The sequence below is a fragment of the Phasianus colchicus genome, chromosome 25 (assembly GCF_987193195.1).
Source record: "Phasianus colchicus chromosome 25, bPhaCol1.hap1.1, whole genome shotgun sequence".
Classification (NCBI taxonomy): Eukaryota; Metazoa; Chordata; class Aves; order Galliformes; family Phasianidae; genus Phasianus; species Phasianus colchicus.
The window spans coordinates 5921602-5941945 of record NC_143460.1 but is presented as its reverse complement, the minus strand read 5'-3'; the positions used below and the strand labels follow the sequence as shown (position 1 = coordinate 5941945).

Here is a 20344-nt window from a genome sequence, read left to right as displayed (position 1 = left end):
CTAGGCTCTCAGGAGAATTTATATTCCACCCAAACACTCCCTTCAGAGGAACAAAGCTTCTGCAGCCAGTTGGGGGCTCCCAGGAAAGACAGCTGGAAGAGTGTTTTGAGGATACATCATCTGCCTCTCTTCTTGCCAGGTTAATGATGCCATTGGGAATGAATGGCCCTGGATCTACTTTGTCAGCCTTATTTTGCTTGGTTCCTTCTTTGTTCTCAACCTGGTGCTGGGGGTGCTCAGTGGGTAAGTGCCCTGGTCCCTTCTCTTTGCCAGATTGGTGAGCAGAGTGTGGACATTGCCTGTGTGGGAAGAAAGCCTTGATATCTTTCTGTTCCTTGTCCTCTTTCAGTCAGCCTTTTTCCTTGCATGCTTAGAAACACTGAACTTCCAGTTACCTTTTGTACCAGCTTCTGTGACCGTCTGAGATTTTAGCTCAGTGCAGAAATCCTTTTCCTGTAGTACAAGCACCCATCAGCAGATGCAGCATTTAGCCATAGCTGGCCTGTCTAGCCGCAGCCTCCTGCAGCGAGGAGCTGCGCTGGTGGTGGGGGGGAAGCCAACAAGGAGTTGGTGATATCCCGTGATCTTGGATCATGGAATGAGGCCGAGAGAGAGAGAACAGTCAGTAGAGCGGTCTCTTGATGCTAGGGGAGTTCAGGCTGTGTCCTTGTCCAAGGACCAGTCTGCCATACAACTGTGGTACACGGCCTCTGCACAGCTCCTCTCTCTGCTGCTTGCCTTGTCCCAGGGAGTTCACCAAAGAGCGTGAGAAGGCCAAGTCACGAGGCACGTTTCAGAAGCTGCGGGAGAAGCAGCAGCTGGAGGAGGATCTGAAGGGCTACATGGACTGGATCACCCATGCGGAGGTGATGGACAGTGACCGGACCAGAGGAGAAGGTACCAGCAGTCTGTGTGGGTTGGGTTCCTGGGTGAGCACTGGAAAAGTTGCAGTCTTGTTTTATCTAAAAACCCAGGAAACAAAATGCTTTTGCAGAAGCTCTACCTCAGCCACTGTCCTTAGCAGACTGCAGGGTTACCAGCTCTCCCACTGGCAGATGCATGAGTTTCCCAAGAGGGCTTGGGGAAAGACCAAACTCGTCTTCCACACCTGCAGCCAGTGCTCTCCTTCTGTTCTGCATTTACTCACATCCCAGCTGAGCCCAGTTTTCTCTGTGCTGGTGATGCTGCTGTTCCTGCTGCAGGAAGGGTGTTCCTGGGGCCTGCTGGGCGTGCTGCACCTGGCAGTTACAGCCTCCTGCTCAGCTTGTCTCTGCTGTCTCACTGGGACAGTGGTTCTCCACATCACTTCTGATGGGGGCACTCTTCCAGGCTTGCTTCTGGGAGAGATGCCCTCCTGCATGTTCTTTCCACGGGCTCGAAGGGCAGCCTGTGCTGTCGTTCCCTCTGTAGGTATGATGCCGTTGGATGAAGGAGGGTCAGAGACAGAGAGCTTGTATGAACTTGAGGGCATGAACAAATGGATTCTCTACTTGTGAGTATGCACAGGCTGAACCATCTCCTGGGTTTGGCTGGCAGCCCTGGCTGGGCCAGGCTTTTCGTTTTGTGGGGAAAGCCAAGGGCTGTGTGCTCAGGAGGAGCAGAGTCCCTGGAAAAGGAAGCAGAGGTGGCTTTGCTCTGTGTTCTGCTGGCACTGATGGCCCTGCTGACCCTGTGGCCTTTTCTCCAGCCGGCAGTGGAGGCGTTGGAACCGAATGTTTCGTAGGAAGTGCAGGGATGTGGTGAAATCCAAGTTCTTCTACTGGCTGGTCATCCTGCTGGTGGCACTGAACACCCTCTCCATTGCCTCTGAGCACCATTTCCAGCCTGAATGGCTGACAATTGTACAAGGTAAGGCCCAGGGAGAGGGAAGGTCCAGGACACCTCACTACCATGTAGACACGCGTGGATTCTTACTGTGCATCCACAGCCACTGGCGTAGCAACTGTCGGACAGTGCAGACATGCCCACGCACACAGGTGTGTGTGCACCGTCCACATGTGCACAACTACACATTGCACACACATTCTGTGTGCACATATGTGCATAGAGTATATTCTTTGTCAGTGAACAGGCAGAGTGTATACATTTACAAGTGTACATGCATAGTGCACATAGGCACACACTGCATACACTCACACAGTAGAGACATGCAGGTGTCTGTGTGTTATCACACCACACATGCTCACAGACATATGGCGTGTAGCACACACACACAGCTCAGCCATGCGTACACTCACTGCATGCAGACACACTCTGTGGACTCGAACGTGACTGCATGTGTCACCCTTCTCTTTATCCTTCTTTCCTGGGTCCTTCTTGGAAAGTTGCTATTGCTGCAATGGTGGCAGGGCAGGATGTGGCAGTATGTCCTCCTTCCCTTCCTGCTGTGCCATGCTGAGATGAACAGGTCCATGCTCTGATGGCCTGACTCTCTCCCCCCAGACAATGCCAACCGAGTGCTGCTTGCACTCTTTGTGGCCGAAATGCTGCTGAAGATGTACGCACTGGGCCTGCGCCAGTACTTCATGTCCCTCTTCAACCGCTTCGACTGCTTTGTTGTGTGTGCGGGGGTCCTGGAGATCATCCTGGTGGAGCTCAGCACCTTGTCACCCCTGGGCATCTCTGTGCTGCGCTGCATCCGGCTGCTCCGCATCTTCAAGATCACCAGGTTGGTGTGGGAGCTGGGAAGCAGAGCTGGTGTCCCCAGGTGTCAGGCTCCTGCGGTGGTGAACGAGGCCATGCTAGTGTTCTCTTTGTCCCCAAGACGTGGTGTGAGAGCGAGGAGGAAGACAGAGCAGGGCTTAGTGGAAGTCTCATGGCATCCCTTGGAGCTCTGTGTGCTCAGCTTAGATAAATGGGGGTGCTGAGGTCCAGGACCAGTGGCTTCAGGCTGTCTTGGTTGCCACACCACTCCTGGAGCTCCATTTCCACCTCCTCGGGCTTGGATGGAGGAGTTCCAGCACTCAGAGCCCACTCACTGGTTGCCCCATTCCACCTCTGGCACACTCCTCTCTCCAGGTACTGGACATCACTGAGTAACCTGGTGGCCTCTCTGCTCAACTCGGTGCGCTCCATTGCCTCTCTGCTCCTCCTCCTCTTCCTCTTCATCATTGTCTTTGCCCTGCTGGGCATGCAGCTCTTTGGGGGCATGTATGACTTTGAGGACATGGAAGTCCGACGCAGCACATTCGACAACTTCCCCCAGGCCCTCATCAGTGTCTTCCAGGTATGGGGCTGCAGCAAGCAGGGCAAGGGAGATGTAAGATGGGGTGCCTGGATTTTCCCTGGGCTGTGGGACTCGTCGGAATTAGGAGAGGTATGGGTTCATGGGAGGTGGTCTGGCTTTGAGGCTGGAACAGGAAGATAGGAATGGGGTCATGAAGAGTGTAGGTTCAGGGGTGGAGCAGGATGTGAGATCTGGCAGTGACACCGGAGCACAGGACTGAGCTTGGGGTTCTGTCCTGCTTCTCCTCACATTGTGTCTGCTCTTCTCTCAGATCCTGACTGGAGAGGACTGGAATTCAATAATGTACAATGGGATAATGGCTTACGGGGGCCCATCCTTCCCTGGCATGCTGGTCTGCATTTACTTCATCATCCTCTTTGTCTGTGGGAACTGTATCCTCTGATGTCAAGGCTGTGTCTACCCACCCCCATAGACTGCTCCAGCTGCACAGGACTGTGCAGATTGCTGTGTGTGTGTGTGTGTGCATGTAAGGACTGAGCTGAAGGATGGGGCCATCAGCCCAGAGCTCAGCGCTTGAATACACAGGGTCAGGGATCACCAGCCAGGGCTCATCTCCAGGAAGGTTTCTCAGAGCAAACCAGAGATCACAGAATGCCCTGGCTATATCCTCCAAATAGCCAAGTTCATGTCCTTAGTGCTAGCCCTCCAGATATCCTCCTCAATGTCTTCCTGGCCATTGCAGTTGATAATCTGGCTGAGGCTGAGAGCCTGACCTCAGCTCAGAAGGCCAAAGCTGAGGAACGCAAGCGGCGCAAGATGTCCAGGTGAGTGCTGCAGCACAGGGCGGTGGGCACCAAGACTGAATGGCATTACCTGTGCCCCTTCCCTGAGTTCTGTCCTTGTTTTGCTCTGCCCTCCACTCAGAGGTTACCCAGAGAAGTCTGAAGATGAAAAGCAGATGTTGGCAAAGAAACTTGAGCAGAAAGCGAAGGGAGAAGGGATTCCCACGACAGCCAAGGTCAGTGATGGTGGGTTGGGCCCTGGGGAGGTCCTGGTGAAGGAGCAGGTGCCTCCTGCCCCCAGCCAGGACTGACAAAGGCTTGGAGCTCACCTGAATGTGGCACACTTACCTGCATGCCTACCTCTTGGTCTCTCCTTTCTTTCAGTTAAAAGTGGATGAATTTGAATCCAATGTCAATGAAATCAAGGATCCCTACCCCTCCGCAGACTTCCCAGGTCAGTCTTGTCCCCAGAAATACTGGGATGTTGCAGAGGGATGGTATCGCAGCCTGGCTACGTAGTGAAGGTTATGACATCGGGGCACTGAGGTTACACTGCCTCTCTTGCAAAAAATCTTCCTATTGACCACCCTGCAGGTGATGATGAGGAGGATGAGCCTGAAATCCCCCTGAGTCCTCGGCCACGTCCTCTGGCAGAGCTCCAGCTGAAAGAGAAGGCTGTGCCTATGCCTGAAGCCAGCTCCTTCTTCATCTTCAGCCCAACAAATAAGTAAGCACTGTGCCTTCTCCCTGCTGCTGGCACAGACATCCTTTTGTGCCTGGGGTCTTTCTGTTCTCAAGACTTAGCCAGAATTCTCTTGCTGGCTACCATGGCCCCCATCTAACGTCCCTCCTGCAGTGTCTTATGCTGTCTTTGTCCCCTGCAGGTTTCGGATGCTGTGCCACAGAATCGTCAACGCCACTTGGTTCACCAACTTCATCCTGCTCTTCATCTTGCTCAGCAGCATCTCCCTGGCAGCTGAGGATCCCATCCGAGCCGAGTCGTTCCGCAACCAGGTGCCTTTGTGGCTCCGCAGGGCTGTGCTCCTCCTTGCACAGAGCAGAGGGCCTTTTGGAGTTACTGCATTTCTCATGTCACCCAACTCTCATTTAATTCTGGTGCTTATGCCCCCAGATTCTTGGATACTTTGACATCGGTTTCACTTCTGTCTTCACTGTTGAAATTGTCTTGAAGGTAATTCTCTCTGCTTCTGTGGTCCCAGCACATGGGTCTAGATGTGCTCTGGCCATGGGCACAAGTGCCGGGCCCCACGAGGGGAAGCTGTTAGCTGAGCCTGAAGTTCTCAGAGCTCATAATGTCTTGGCAATGCGTGATCTGCCCCAGGGGCCTTGTGCAGTCACGTCAGGCAGCTGTGTCAGCTGTGCTGTGGTGCTGGGACAGATGGGCTTCAGCGACAGCGTTTTTGTTAAGAAAAAAAAATCAGAAAGAGTAAGCAATGACAATCTGTGAAGTAAAACAATAATTCAAGCAGCTGCTGCATATTGCTCTCACTGTAAGACATGTACTCTTCTCCAATTTGCTGAATGACTGGAAGAATTTTGCTTCCAGCCAGTGCTATGCAGAGGATTCCAGCTGCAGCCAGCTGTCTGCCTGGCTTCAGAGCCAGAGTGTGAGCAGCACAGAGCCTGCAGAGCTGCAAGAAGCTCCCTGCACCCTGTCTGCCTGGGGCTGCAGAGGGACGCTGCCCTGAGCCCTGCCTGGCTGCTCTGCTAACCCCTTCTGCTCTCCAGATGACAGCATACGGTGCTTTCCTGCACAAAGGCTCCTTCTGCAGGAACTCATTCAACATCCTCGACTTGCTGGTGGTTGCTGTGTCCCTCATCTCCATGGGATTCGAGTAAGCACCTCCATGCTTTGTGGAGCGGGCACTGATTGCTTGGCCTGGTGAGGCAGCTGGGGTGGTGCAGCTGGTTCTGTTGGGTAGAAGAGGAGCTGCTAACCCTGTGCTGCGTGTTAGCACCCCAAAATTGTAGCTTTGTGGCCATCAGGCGTGGGTGACCGGGAGGCTGGGAAGCAAACTCCTTGAGTGACAAAGGAAAAGTTCTGGGTGGGAATTCAGTCTGGAGTCGCTTTGTCCAAGTGGTTGTGTCCCTAACCCTGATGTGGGATGATGGCTTTAGTGACATCTCTGCCATCCCTCAGCACTGGAGCCTTGGTGGGGCTGTGCTGGGGTGCCAGCATGGAGGAAATTGCTTTGTCTCAGTCCTGCCTTCCTCCTCAGGTCCAGCACCATCTCAGTGGTGAAGATCCTCCGGGTGCTGAGGGTGCTGAGGCCTCTGCGAGCCATTAACAGGGCGAAGGGGCTGAAGGTAAGAAGGTGGCTGGGGTCCTCAACCCATGGGAGGTTATGTGGCAGGCTTTGCGCCCTGTAGGGTTCACAGGGCTGGGAACACAATTCCCACACCCCATCTACAGAAGGAGCCTGCGCCATCCCACTGCCCCTTGGCAGATTCCTGCTTTACACATGTCTGTTTTTGCTGGGGCTGTCCCTGCTATCATGGGCCAGGGGCACATGGTGAGACCTTGCTGCAAGCACATTCACGTGTCCTCTGTCCTCAACCTCTGCAGCACGTGGTCCAGTGTGTGTTCGTGGCCATCAAAACCATTGGTAACATTGTGGTCGTCACGACGTTGCTGCAGTTCATGTTTGCCTGCATTGGGGTGCAGCTCTTCAAGGTGAGAGATGTCTCAGATGGGCAGGAGATGGGCAGCTTTGTTCTAAAAACTGAGCCTAAATTCCTAACTGATGTGGGGATAGCTTCCAGGACTCCCTGCAGACTGAGCTGACCTATCAGCATGTGTTAACTTCTAGTTCATTTATTTTGGTTGCATCTTTCTTTATTTTCCAAATAGTTTGCTGCCAGGCAGGATGAGCTGGTTATGTCTCAGCCTGGGGCTCTGGAAGAAACGTTCCCACTGCATCACTAGGCAGTGTTTGTCTGTCTTGACCTAGGATTGACCAAAGGGTCTGCCATGGCCCCAGGGCACCCTGTGAGCTCCAGGCTGGGTTGTGCTGGCAGCACGTAAGCATGCTGGGCTGAGGCAGAGGCCAGAGCTAGCATGGTGGCTGGGAAGGGACTGATGGGTCTGTGCAAAAGTCGAAGCTCACAGCAAAATCACAGCTTTTTCTGATCTCTGTCAAATTCAGGGCAAGTTTTACAGCTGCACAGATCCCTCCAAGCTAACAGAGAAGGAGTGCAGGTAAGAGCTCCCCGCAGTGCAGCCCAGCAGGGCAGCAGCAGAGAGTATGGGGACATTTTTGTGCCTGCATGGGGATCTTGCAGATAAAAATAAGGGGCTGGGGGTCCTGTGCTGCTGCCCCTCACCCTGGGGTAAAAATAGCACAAGGCCACATCCCCTCCCAGGGGTAAGCAGTGGGTGGGCAGGGGCTGTGCTGGGTGAGTACCGCATCTCTTCTGCCGCAGGGGGCATTTCATCAACTACGTGGATGGGGACCCAACTCAGATCGAGCTGAAGGAGCGGGTCTGGTTCCACAATGCCTTTCACTTCAACAATGTCTTCTCAGCCATGATGTCGCTTTTCACTGTCTCCACCTTCGAGGGCTGGCCAGAGTGAGTCTGGTGTGTGCAGGGCCAAAGGGCCGGGTCTGTGCTGTGAGCTGCGGAGCCTTTACCAGGGAAAGAAATGCTGCCTGGGCTGAGCAGCAGGGCTAGCCTGGTAGGGGCTGTAGAGCCAATGGGATGAGCTCCTGTTCCACCTCTTTTGGGTTTAGGATGTCCCCAGCGTTCTCCGTATCCTCCAAGAAGACAGATGGACTTCCTCCCCTTAACTGGGGTCTCTGTTGCCTTGTTTTCCCTCCTGTAGGCTGCTGTACAGGGCCATTGACACTAATGATGAGAATAAAGGCCCTATATACAACTACCGGGTGGAGATCGCAATGTTCTTCATCATCTACATCATCCTCATTGCCTTCTTCATGATGAACATCTTTGTGGGCTTTGTCATTGTCACCTTCCAGGAGCAGGGGGAGAGCGAGTACAAGAACTGCGAGCTGGACAAGAACCAGGTACTGGAGCTGCTGGGATGGGGTGAGCTGGACCAGCCCTAGCTCTACTTGAGCTGCATCAGCTCTGAGTGCTGGCATTGCTGCCCCAGGATGAACTGAACCTTCCCCAGGTCTCAGCACGCTGCTGGGGCAGGTGCAGCTGCACTCCTGGCTGGCACAAAGAAAGCCTGCACCAGGTATCAGCTTTCCAAGGGAAGGGCAAGCTTGATCAGAATCAAGGATGGGATTTGTGTTGCCCACTAGCTGGAGCAGAGGGCTGTGCCCTGTTCTGGGCTCCCCAGTGCAAGAGGCGTGGGCATGGGGTGAGTCCAGCAAAGGAATAGTGAGAGCTGAAACTATTTGGTGTTGAGAAGGGAAGGCTTGTAGGAATCTTACCTCTGGGCATAAATACCTGATGGGGAGGGTGTAGAGAAGACGGAGTCAGACTTATCTCAGTGGTACCCAATGATAGGACAAGAGGTGATGGGCACAGACTGAAGAAAACAAGAAATCCCATTTAAACATAAGAAAATACTTATGGTGAAGGTGGTCAAGCACTGGAACATGTTGCCCAGAATTCTCCACCTTTGGAGGTGTTCAGAACTCCTTGGGCCTGGGCAACCTCAGGGCTTGGGAATCAACATGGCCATCTGCAAAGGCAAGCGGTGGCTTTGGAAACTTGTCCCCACTGAGTGCCACCTGGCTGCCTCTGCAGAGAGCACAGCAGTAACAACCACTGCTGTCCCTGCCCCCCGTCACAGGGCTACAGGCTGGCATCTACAGGGTTGTGTTCTGTGCCCGTGCCCTGGCGCTGCCCTGTGCAGCTCCACGTGGTCACACTGCCCTGCTCTCCCCAGCGCCAGTGTGTGCAGTACGCACTGAAGGCTCGCCCGCTGCGGCGGTACATCCCCAAGAACCCCTACCAGTACCAGATCTGGTACGTGGTCACCTCCTCCTACTTTGAGTACCTCATGTTCTTCCTGATCATGCTGAACACCATCTGCCTGGGCATGCAGGTAAGGGATGGAGTGCAGGGCTCGGTGGGTGGAGGGGTGCCCATGGCTCCCAGAAATCCTTCCTGGGGTTTTTCTTACATGGCCATGCTGCTGGCAAGGGACAAAGTGGGGCAGATTGGATGAGGGGAGCTGCAAGGAGTGGATTTTCATTTTTGCTGACCCTTCTTGAGCCATGAGTCTGGGAGAGGATGGACGTCATGCCTCTCGGCTTACAGGGGAGGCTGGGACTGCTGTGGGCTAATGGGGTTCTCCTGCCTTCTCAGCATTACAACCAGTCTGCAGAAATGAACCACGTCTCAGACATCCTCAATGTGGCCTTTACTGTCCTCTTCACCCTGGAGATGATCCTCAAGCTCATGGCCTTTAAAGCCAAGGTGAGAGCAGGCCATAGCCTTTCACAGAGCATTGCATTTGGCAGTGAGGTGATCCTCCTCATCCTGGATGATGCTATTTGGGGTGCTCACTTTCCTGGTGCTGCCAGTGGACAGGCAGCCTCTGCCAGCCCTGTGCTTGGGGCAACACCACAGCCTGGCAGCTAAGGTGTGGGGTCTGCTAAGTCCCTCTTGTTAGGCTCTCATTTCTATGGGTTCCAGCACAGGTCTGCTCTTTCCTGGCAGGGCTACTTTGGGGACCCCTGGAATGTCTTCGACTTCCTCATAGTGATTGGCAGCATCATTGATGTCATCCTCAGCGAGATTGATGTAAGTGTCAGGCTGCTCGGGCAGAGGGTGTCCCAAGGAGCATCGGTGCCTGCAGCACCTGCCCCAGGGTGAGCTGGTGATGCCCCAGCTCTGTGGGGCACGGGCATCCTCTCTTCTCCCTCTGCCATGCTCTGAGGAGGGAGAAGCCAGGATCAGTCTGTGGCATGGCTATTTCATGGACACAGGGGTCTGCACCCAGCCTACCAACATGTCACACTGTGCCCTCCCTTCCCGAGAGCCTGCAGACACTGGGATCCCATGGCAAGCAGCATACCTGGTCCCAGCTGGGCCATGAGCAGCACAGTGTGTGGCAACCCCAGCCCCACTTGCCCTGCTTGTCTTCCATGTGTGCGCCTCTGGACAGGGAATCTCCCATGTGTCCATCCTCAGTGCACATGGGAAGAAAAGGTGCTCCCCTCGGTTCCCTGTACTCACAGCACACTGCTGGTCCACACTGTAGGTGGATCAGACACGTCAAATTTCAGTGCATTTGCTTTGTGAGTGTCCTTGTATACAGCAATCAATACGCTGTGTATGTGTGCACATGTATACACTATACACTACTGCAGAAGCTCTATACCACATACACTGAGTGAAGGGCTGAGGGCAGGCAGTGGCTAATTGCTGAATGCTTTACTGGGAGCATTTTCAGAGCAGTGCTGGTAAGCCAGCGTGCCACTGCCTGTCACAGCACCGGGACTTCCTCACCCCATGTGGAAGGAGGGAGGTCATGCACTGCCTTTGACACATCTCACAGTAGCTGTGGGAGCAGCTGTAGGATCAGTGCCACAGCCATGGTGTGCTGAGTGACCTCCGGCTGCTCTCAGTGCTGGGCAGAGTGCTTAGGGGCTCTTTGTTGGCAAATCACCTTCCTCTCTGGAGGATGCTCCAGGGCTCACAGAGCCTCAGATGTTCCGCCCTGTGTGGCCATTCTTGGAGCTTCTGGGCTTCTCAGCCTCACTGTGTTCCCAGTGAGCGCCCGGGAGCTGCGTGCAATCACTGCACCCACTGCCGCTCACCTTGCTGCTGCAGGGTCCTTGGTGGCTGCTGCTTTTTCAGAAGTGTGACCCTCACAAAAGAAGTCTGCGCCCACCTCTCAGTGCTGAGCCACTCCTGAGTGCCCCAAGGCTCTGGTTTGCAAAGTCTGTCCTCTCTTCTTCTCTTTCCATTCTGCTTCTTTTCCACTCCATGTCTCTGTCTGTCGGAGATGAGAATGTGCTATCAGGAGCCCTTTATCCTCCCAAAGCCCAAGTTCTCACTATTGTTCCATCACCAGTTCCCACAGACCCCATGGGATATTCATAGAATCATAGGAAGGCTTGGGATGGAAGGGACTTCAAAGATCAACCTTCCTGCTGTGGGCAGTGTTGCCAGCTGCTAAATCAGGCACTAGATCAGGTTGCCCAGAGCCCCACCACCCAACCTGGCCTTCATCACCGCCAGGGATGGGGCACCCTCTGGTCTCAGGAAGGGGGAAGTGGAGGTGGGAGACCCTCTGGCAGTGCCGCCCTGTGGAGAACATGGGGCTGGCAGGACCTGTGCCCATCGGAGCTGGCTCCCCAGCAAACCAGTGCTGTGTGCTGGGTTTTCAAAGAGGCAGAGCAGAGCAGCACAGCCTGCAGGGCAGGGAGCTGTGGGTTTGCTTCAACCTGTCAGCTGGCGTCCAGATCCCACCTGCCGCAGTCCTGTGCCTGGTCTGGGAGGTAACTGCTGGCAGGCAGCTAAATCCTCCTGTCCTGAGCTTGTGCACAGATTTCCTGGCCAGTGTGCTCTGTCCCAGGCGCAGTGGGTGAGATGCAATGGGGCATGGAGGTGATAAGTCCCTCGTGGTCACTGTGTTCCTATGGCCATCTGTCTGCCCCGCAAAAGACACAGTGCCTTGTCTGATGAGCCCCAATGTTGGCTTCCTGCCCATCCTTCCCCTGTGCTCCTCTCTCAGTCTCCTCCTCCTGTCCCCAGTTTCTGTCTTACTCTTTCTTCTGTGTCTGCACCACCACTTCCTGCAATCATTCCTCTGTCTCTCATTTCTGCCTCCCTTTTGCTGACTCTCTTGTTCTCTTGACAGACTGTTCTTGCATCCAGTGGCGGATTGTACTGCCTTGGCGGAGGCTGTGATAACATTGTAAATATCAGCTGCATGTGCTTGCAGTGGTTCCCTTCCCCCTTTGCTGCCCTTACCCTTGCCAGCCTTCCTGTGGCCAGCACATGCATGTGTCCTGCATGTCATGAAGACACACCAAGCCCTGCTGCTTTTCCTGGTGTGCAGATCTCCCCTCTGGAAGCCCAAGTGCCAAGCTTCAAAGACGGGTAGAGCTTGGCTGTGAGGCTGTGAGGCTGTGAGGCTGAGGCTGGTGCATCCCTGTGCCCCCAGTTGTCCCCAGGGAATCTTCTTAGGGGTGCCAGGGTGCTGGGCACTGGAAGAGGTTCTCCAGAGAAGCTGCGATTGCCCCATCTCTGGAGGACTGGGGACCCCTACCCCCCCAGATCTGTTCCTCTCTTGTCTGCTGTCCTCTTCTGCCTGCAGGACCCGGATGACAACTCCCGTGTCTCCATCACTTTCTTCCGGCTGTTCCGGGTGATGCGGCTGGTGAAGCTGCTGAGCCGGGGAGAAGGTGTCAGGACCCTCCTGTGGACCTTCATCAAATCCTTCCAGGTCTGTGAGGAACAGCACTCCCCTCCATAGACAAGCACCCACCCTGGACTGGCAGAGAACTCCTCCCCTCAGGCTGCAGAGAGCTGGGCATCCCATGCACCAGAACTGGAGTGTGAGGCTGGTGGGAGGGTGTCTGGGGGGTGAGAGGAGCAGAAAGCTGTCTTTTCTCCACGTGCAGGCCAAAGTGCTGACCCCCTGAGCAGCTCCAGAGCCAGCCCGTTGTCCCTGGGTCACCTTGGTCCTGTGCTAATGTCTCTCACACGCTGTGGTCCTTTTGTCACAGGCTCTGCCCTATGTTGCCCTGCTGATCGTGATGCTGTTCTTCATCTATGCTGTGATTGGGATGCAGGTGAGAGGGGCACAGGGAATTCCTCTTGAACAGAGATAGACCTCAGCCTGGTAGCATCTGGGAGATGGGATGGAGAGGGACTGGCTTCTCTGCCACCCACTCCCAGGGACTACATGTGCTGGGACTATTTTTCCCTGGTTTACAAGGATGCCCCCAACCCCAAAAGCCTCAGCACCCAAAGCCAAGCAGAAAAGGAACTTAAGGACAGAGGGGCTTTGAAAGGTAGAGAGTGCCTGAGGAAGGATGCTGGAGACCTGAAAGTGTGATTTACAGATGTTTGGGAAGATTGCCATGGTGGACGGAACACAGATCAACCGAAACAACAACTTCCAAACCTTCCCACAAGCTGTGCTGCTGCTCTTCAGGTCAGTGGTGGCGGCTGCAGGAGGGAGCTGGGCTGCAGGTCAGTGTGAAAGCTCTCTGGTTTGGAGTAAGGGACACCAGCATGTCTGCAGCTGATTTAATTTGCTTTCCTCGAAAAAAATGTCTTGTAGGAATGGAAGCATTTTAGGGGTGGCTCTTGCTTCGCCTGGTGCGGCTGAGCTGCAGACCAGGAGCCCTGTGGGGTTTCTGTTCTGAATGTTTCCTTCCAAGACTAGATTTTAATCAGTGAATTTTCAGAAAAATCAAGGAGAAACAAAAAAGCAGACCAGGGCTTCCCTTGACTCCAAACACTTCACGGCGGAGCGTGCAATAACAGATCCCAGCAGCAACCCCTCTCCCCAGGTGTGCCACGGGGGAGGCCTGGCAGGAGATCCTGCTGGACTGCAGCTATGGGAAGCGGTGCGACCCTGAGTCCGACTACGCGGAGGGCGAGGAGTACACCTGTGGCACGGGCTTTGCCTACTTCTATTTCATCAGCTTCTACATGCTCTGTGCCTTCCTGGTATGGCAGCTGCTGCAGTCTGAACTCCCTTTGACACACCAGTCCTGGCTCGGGGCAGCTCCTGGCTGCTGAGCATCTCATGGGGCTGACCCCACAGCACCTTCCTCCCAGAGGCACAAATCCCCCAGCCCACCTCCCTGGCCATGTTACGCCTGGTGCTGCACTCCACTGAGGCCCCAAATCCCCTGAGTTCCATCACACAGCTCCATGTGCTGCTGTCCAGGCAGGCACTGAGTGTCCATGTTGTCTGTTATGAGGGTGGAGGGGGGAGAGCTGCCCCGAATTGCTGCAGCCTTTCACAGAGTGCCCTTGGATGGGAGGTTCAGCTCTGTATGGGGTCATCAGAAACATCCTTGATTTGAGGACCCTGAGCCCCTTCTGACTCAAGACAGCAACCCTCTCCTTTGCCCTCAGATCATTAATCTCTTTGTGGCCGTCATCATGGACAACTTTGACTACCTCACACGTGACTGGTCCATCCTGGGCCCCCACCACCTGGACGAGTTCAAACGGATCTGGGCTGAATACGACCCTGAGGCCAAGTGAGTGACCATGTGGCATGGCAGGTGGAGAGCAGTGCCAGGACCTGGGGCTGCCCTTGCTGCAACCCAGGGCAGAGTGAGCTGTAGTGCTGCCTGGCATTAGATCCCACAGTAGAAGTGTGTGTGGACTTGCCAGCTTGTCCCAGAGCTGATATAAGCCATCAGGAGGTCTGGGGACACCAGACCTCCTGTCCTAGCCTCATCCAGTCCAGAGCTGCTGCTGACTCTTTTCATGCCACTGCTCATCTGTATCTACCCTCAGTTGCCTTGGGGAGCAGTCATTTCCCCCAAAAGGAGCACAGAGAAGGGATTTGCCCACCACAGGAGTACAGGGCAGGCCATGAAGATGATCCCACGCAGCCCTTGCTCAAAACCCTGTCCCTGTTTGCATGCCACAGCCCTGCTGACACAGCTTGTCTCCTCTGCAGGGGCAGGATCAAGCACTTGGATGTGGTGACCCTGCTGAGACGTATCCAACCTCCCCTGGGCTTTGGGAAGTTCTGCCCTCACCGTGTAGCTTGTAAGGTAGGAGTCAAGGAGATGGGAGGGTATGTGGGCAGAGGGCACCTTCCCAGGTTGCATCCTCCCCTGGGAGGATGAGGAGGAGAATTCAGCTGGCTTTCCAATGTCATCTTCATGCTCATACTCTGACTTCTGGTATTTACTGAAGAGGAGCTGTCAGGGAAATGAGCAATACTGCAACCTGGATGGAATTGATGCATTTCAGGGTTCTGGGATTCAGCCCTCGTCTGAGCTCATCTCCACCCCCAAGGAATGGCACTGAGGTGCTGCTCCCCCACAGCCCTCATTGCAAAGAGTTTTCCAAGCTGTGCTGGGATGCTCCCCATCTGTGCATCCTCATCTCCATGGGGGGAGGTGAAGCCTCCAGCTCTACAGTCTTAGGTGCACTGCCCCTGGTGTAGCTCTGCACAAAGCCAGGGGCTCTGTGAGGCTCACAGGGAGGGCAGCTTGTACATCTGTGGGGAGCTTACAGCCTGCTCTGCCACCCAGCTCACGGTTGCTGGTTGTTTCGCAGCGCCTGGTGTGCATGAACATGCCCCTGAACAGCGATGGCACTGTCACCTTCAATGCAACACTCTTTGCGCTGGTGAGGACGGCCCTCAAGATCAAGACAGAAGGTATGAAGGCTGTTGTCTGCTTCCCCAGCATGGGGAACTCTCTCCTTGTGCTGCAGGGTGCATGTTATGCACCCTTCTCTGCCCTGTCTGAGGACCTCAGGGCACCTTGCTGGTGGGCAAGACCCCCTGTTCCAACCCTCAGCTTTATATCAGTGTTGGACCAGAGACCATGGGCACGTGTGGGGATCAGGCCAAGCCTGGGGGTTGTTAGTTGCAGGGCTACGTGTTGCAACCGTGATGAGCAAACCAATGCCACCCCAGCTGTGTAACTTCACTGTGCAGCTCAGGAGCAGTTCTGACCCAGTTCCAATTCCTGCCTTAGTGCTCAGCTGCTGGACTCCTTCCCACACTTCTGAGTGTAGTCTGATCCCCTGCACCTGCCATAGCACTGGTTGTTCCAGTTCTGCATCTCCTCAGGTGTGCATAAACCTCAGACTGGAGTGGAAAAGGATGGCTCCTCTTTGAATTTAGCTGTGCTGGGGAGGAGTTGCTTTCTTCCTTGCCAGCAGCATGGTTTGCAAAGCTCTGCTTTGGTAAGAAACCACACCAACTTGTTTCCATGCCCGTGGGTTAGGCAGCAGCACATGAGAAGCCAGCACAGCAGGAGGTGGAGCTGGGCAGTGGGGCCAGCTGAGGCCAGCATCTCCCAGTAGCAGGGCACGGTGCCTTCCCTTCAGCTGGGGTGGGGAACACAGCATCCAGCACAATGCAGGGAGCATTGGGAGGATCACAGGAGATCTGAGAGCATGGATGCACACAGACTTTTTGCTAAAATCAAAGCCTAATTTCTACAAAGCTCATGTCTGCTGGGTGGGGAGACTGCCGAGGAGCTGTCACACCCTGCAGGAGCCTGGCCAGGTTTCCACACACTTTGTCTTTGTTCATGTCCATATTCCCCTGAGAATGAATCTCTTTGTCCTCCCTTTTCCCACAGGTAACTTTGAACAGGCCAATGAGGAGCTCAGAACCATTATCAAAAAAATCTGGAAGCGAACCAGTATGAAGCTTTTGGACCAGGTCATCCCACCTATTGGAGGTACATCACCACTGGTACTTCCCCAAGAGGCCAACCTCCCCCTGCCCGGGGGGCTCAGCTGCTGCAGCAATTCAGGGCATGATGGTGGGCAAAGTCATCAGGTTGGTTTCCTCCCCTCCAGATGATGAGGTGACTGTGGGCAAATTCTATGCTACTTTCCTCATCCAAGAGCATTTCAGGAAGTTCATGAAGCGCCAGGAGGAGTACTATGGGTACCGGCCCAAGAAGAACCCTGTAGAGATCCAGGTTGGTAGTGTGGTTGGTGGAGGGGTGATGCTATGTGAGGACAGGAGGGCACGATGGGGCATCCTGCAGACAGGGGAAGGGGGCTCTCCCAAGTCTAGAAAGACCTTGGTGACTGGGAGAGACAGGGGTGAAATGGACATGGGGTCCTCTGTCCCTCAGATTCTGGCAATGAGGTGGCCCCAGGTGAATCAGTGCTGAGTTGGTCACCAAGCATAGAATCAACCAGCCACAGGATCTCTGGGAGGGGCAGCTGGCAGGGCAGCGTGGTTCACTGTGGCCCGGGGACCAAACTCTAACACAATTCCCTCTCTAAAACCCGAAGTGAGAGGGGTTGTAGTGCCAGCCCACATCCAGCCATGCTTTCCTGTCCCCACCAGGCTGGGCTGAGGAGCATTGAAGAAGAAGCTGCTCCTGAAATTCATCGAGCCATCTCTGGAGACCTGACTGCTGAGGAGGAGCTTGAGAGAGCAATGGTGGAAGCTGCCATGGAGGAGGGGATATACAGGGTGAGCACAGCAGTGGGAGCTGTCCTACCCAGCCCCACTGCCATGTACTGGGGCTCAGCATGGGTACAGCAGATAGAAAACAGTCCTCAGAGATGAGTCTGACCATAAGCAAGAAGTATATAACAGTGTTCCTCCCTGAGCATCAGGGCATCCTGGACAGCCTGGGCTCTGGTCTCACAGTAAAGAATTTCTGCTGTGTCCAAAAGTGCTGCCAGCCCAGAGGGTTTGACCCCAGTGCTGCTGCACGACATTTATCACATCTCCTCTCAGTTTTCCCACCTGGGCAATGCAGCTTAGAACACCACAAGCACGAAGCTGCCATTCCCATGGGCACCCAAACGCATTTCCTCCATGGGAATGGCTCCAGAGCTCTGCATCTCCTCCTGATGCCCTCCTGTTGCTTGCAGAGGACGGGCGGTTTGTTTGGCCAGGTGGACAGCTTCCTGGAGCCAAGCAGCCCCCTGCAGCCCCACATGGCCAGCCAGAGGCCCCTGCAGTTTACAGAGGTGGGCAGTGAAGACCTCGACTCCCCTGTCTTCCTCGACGATTTCCCCCAGGAAGGCAACACCAATGTCAACAACGCCAACTGGCTGCAGGGGTAAGGGCTGCTGAGCTCCCTGCGGGCTGTGGGGGGGAATCAGGTTGGGTGCCAGTGCAGAAATGACCCTGCAGACACAGAAGCTTTGTGGAGAAATTTGGCCGTTGGTATGGGAGGCATCGCCAGAGATGTCCCAGGATGGGATGTGCAGGGTGGGCACGCTCTGGATGTGGGCTGTGTACCTACCCCCATTGCAACGCGTTGGGGCAACAGCAGTTATGGCCCTTGGAGAGGACCATGAAAACCAGGAATATGTCAGTGTTTCTTTCTTCTCCCTGAGCATCAGGACATCCTTCGTGGCCTGTTTCCTGCCTCAGTTTCCTCCTCTATAAGAGGACCCTAATTATTAACGTATAGGGTTAATGTGTGACTCCATGCACTGTGTGCCCTAAACACCTTTCTCATCATTCCTTCATCTTAGGGCCATTAGGATCAAGGTAGACACAGGAAATGCAGGGATGATCTTTTCTCTTCCCCACCAATCTCTGAGTGCCAAGGGCCACCAGTGCCTAATGCGGGTATAAGGGTTACCAGTGTAAGAGAACATCCTTATCCTGATTCTTGGGGTCTGCACATTATTCACCCATCCCAGAGTGGAGAAGATGGGGAGGGCTGCATCCTGGGTTCAGGGTGGTGGTCCCTGCTCTGCTGACCCCTCTGCCTGTCCCTACCAGGTTGGAGTACGAGGACGAGGTGCTGAGGAGAGCAGTGCCAGCAGTGCCCAGGCCTAAAGCACGGGGTGAGTCAGCATCATTCCTGTTGTAGGGCATGTCAGCCTGTCCGGGGTGGTGGAAGGGGCTGGTGACAGAATGCAGGAGGAGGAGGTGCAGCTCCTAGCAGCTTGGAAGGCCAACTGAGACCCCTGAGCTCAGTGGGACCTGTCTGGAAAGCTCCAAGGGACCACCTCCCCACCTGCATGGTGGTGGAGCATGGAGCTGTGCCTTGGGCTGAGGCAGGACCAGGGACCCCATGCAGTGAGGCCACAAGGCCATGTTCATTTTCAGGAATAGAGGATCATGGACCATTCCTCCTTCCTGACTTGGATTGAGGAGCAAATGTGGGGCAGAGGCGGGAGCTGGGATTTCCATTGGTCCCATCCCCTATATACAGTCTCCTTGGTTTTGATCCCCTCTGGGCTGTGATGGCCTTGCTTGTGTGCCCATCTGATATTCCCACCTTTCCCTCTCCTAGAGACTGACCTCCCCATCCCTTTGGAAAGGCTGCGGCGGAGGCGAGGAGCTGCCTCTGAGCATCACCCAGCATCAGGGCAGTGCCTCCATCCCCAGCAGGTAAAGGGGACAGCGTGAGTCCAAGGGAAGCAAAGTGGGGTCATAGGCTAAACATCCTGGGAAGGAGCATCTCCCTGCCATGAGCCCAGCTTTGCTGGAGCCTCCTTTCCTCATCAGCTCGGGGAAGGAGCCCCCACCTCAGTGCTGATCCATGCTGGGGAAGCTCAGAGCAGCATCCCTCATGCTTCTGGAGACAGGTCAGAAAAAATAGGGTCTCAGAGTTGATCCCACACTCCTCTGCTGCCCTTGGCTGTCTGTGCCCTATCACCTGGGTGCTTGGCTCTTGCCTCAGTGCCCAGGTAGGGGGGTAAAGGCTGATTCCCTGCTGGTCCCATTGGTGGTGTTGCACTGGACCCAGGAAATTCAGAAGGATGGGAATCCCTGTGCAGCCTGGGTTGCGGCTGAAAAAATTAACACAGGGGTGTTCCATGATCATCATCATGCTTGAGCTGCAGCTCCTTCCTCCTTTCATCCAGGACAGCACAGTGACAGCAGCAGCATCCAGCTCAGAACCCCGGTGGCATGAAAGCACTGACACAAATACAACTTCCACTCCTGCCATCACCTTCCTCATTCAAGAGGTAATGTGCAGACTGGCAGAGGGAAAATGGGGTGGTGAGATTCCATGGTGGGAAACTGAGGGGAAGAGCTTAGCTAGGGAGGTGGGCAGCAGGGCGAAGGCAGTGAGCGTGAGCCCTTCTGCTACAGACTTATTCCACGCGGGGCTGTGATCCTTTCCTCTGCTGCAGGCTCTGATCTCCAGGGGCCTCGCAGCTCTGGCCCGCGACCCATCCTTCGTTGCAGTGACCAGGGATGAGATGGCAGCCGGCAGTCAGCTGGAGGTGGATGAAGTGGAGAAAGCAGCAGTGGAGCTGCTAAAGGGAAGAGAAGCACTGCGGGACACAGAAAGCAGCTCTGCCCCCCAGGACACCTTGGCTGCATCAGGAGTCAGCACCCCAGGGCTCAGTGTGGCCACATCCCATCAGACCAGTTCTGCTGCTCGCCTGTGAGCCGCCTGCCATGCAGCCCATGGGTACAGCCCCATTAGGAGGGATAACAGAGCAGTGCTGATGGGCTCTGTCTGGCTGCAGGAGGCTTTTTGGACTGGGTCTGCAGGATGCTGGTGACAGGACAGGATGATGCTGTGCCAGAAGGGTCTTGCAGGAGCTGGACAGATCATTAAAGTGTCCCTGCTGTGTGACTCCGTGGGTTCCCCTTGTCCCCTCCTTCCTCTGCTCTCCTGGCTGCAGGCTGCTGCCTGCCTGAGCTGGCAGAGACTCAGACCAGCTGGGGGAAGGGGCTTTAAGAAGAGCTGGCAGTGATTAGAAATGTGGTTAGTGGGCACGGTGGGGATGAGCCAGTGGTTGGACTTGGTGATCTTAATGCACT

At 55.0% G+C, this 20344-nt stretch overlaps 1 protein-coding gene across 2 annotated transcripts in view; it reads left to right on the top strand.

The window, feature by feature from the left end:
* CACNA1S (calcium voltage-gated channel subunit alpha1 S) overlaps nt 1-20156 on the top strand; it is a 31252-nt gene extending 11096 nt beyond the window's left edge. Inside the window, exons 7-44 of one of the 2 annotated variants that reach the window (XM_090124373.1) lie at nt 140-243; nt 749-897; nt 1411-1492; nt 1688-1848; nt 2443-2668; nt 3019-3226; nt 3498-3618; nt 3897-4011; nt 4112-4205; nt 4354-4423; nt 4564-4696; nt 4854-4983; nt 5102-5161; nt 5719-5825; nt 6210-6297; nt 6557-6664; nt 7137-7189; nt 7414-7560; nt 7814-8015; nt 8852-9010; nt 9274-9384; nt 9628-9711; nt 11777-11833; nt 12236-12364; nt 12648-12713; nt 12987-13078; nt 13440-13599; nt 14014-14141; nt 14570-14666; nt 15178-15280; nt 16215-16316; nt 16438-16562; nt 16940-17068; nt 17476-17666; nt 18341-18405; nt 18858-18955; nt 19432-19536; nt 19705-20156. In XM_090124373.1, coding sequence (XP_089980499.1) covers nt 140-243; nt 749-897; nt 1411-1492; nt 1688-1848; nt 2443-2668; nt 3019-3226; nt 3498-3618; nt 3897-4011; nt 4112-4205; nt 4354-4423; nt 4564-4696; nt 4854-4983; nt 5102-5161; nt 5719-5825; nt 6210-6297; nt 6557-6664; nt 7137-7189; nt 7414-7560; nt 7814-8015; nt 8852-9010; nt 9274-9384; nt 9628-9711; nt 11777-11833; nt 12236-12364; nt 12648-12713; nt 12987-13078; nt 13440-13599; nt 14014-14141; nt 14570-14666; nt 15178-15280; nt 16215-16316; nt 16438-16562; nt 16940-17068; nt 17476-17666; nt 18341-18405; nt 18858-18955; nt 19432-19536; nt 19705-19965 — 4620 coding nt within the window. In that variant the 3' untranslated portion in view covers nt 19966-20156. The remainder of the gene's footprint in view (nt 1-139; nt 244-748; nt 898-1410; nt 1493-1687; nt 1849-2442; nt 2669-3018; nt 3227-3497; nt 3619-3896; nt 4012-4111; nt 4206-4353; nt 4424-4563; nt 4697-4853; nt 4984-5101; nt 5162-5718; nt 5826-6209; nt 6298-6556; nt 6665-7136; nt 7190-7413; nt 7561-7813; nt 8016-8851; nt 9011-9273; nt 9385-9627; nt 9712-11776; nt 11834-12235; nt 12365-12647; nt 12714-12986; nt 13079-13439; nt 13600-14013; nt 14142-14569; nt 14667-15177; nt 15281-16214; nt 16317-16437; nt 16563-16939; nt 17069-17475; nt 17667-18340; nt 18406-18857; nt 18956-19431; nt 19537-19704) is intronic. The other variant, XM_031608573.2, reaches the window with a different exon arrangement.
* The last annotated feature ends 188 nt before the right edge of the window (nt 20157-20344 follow it).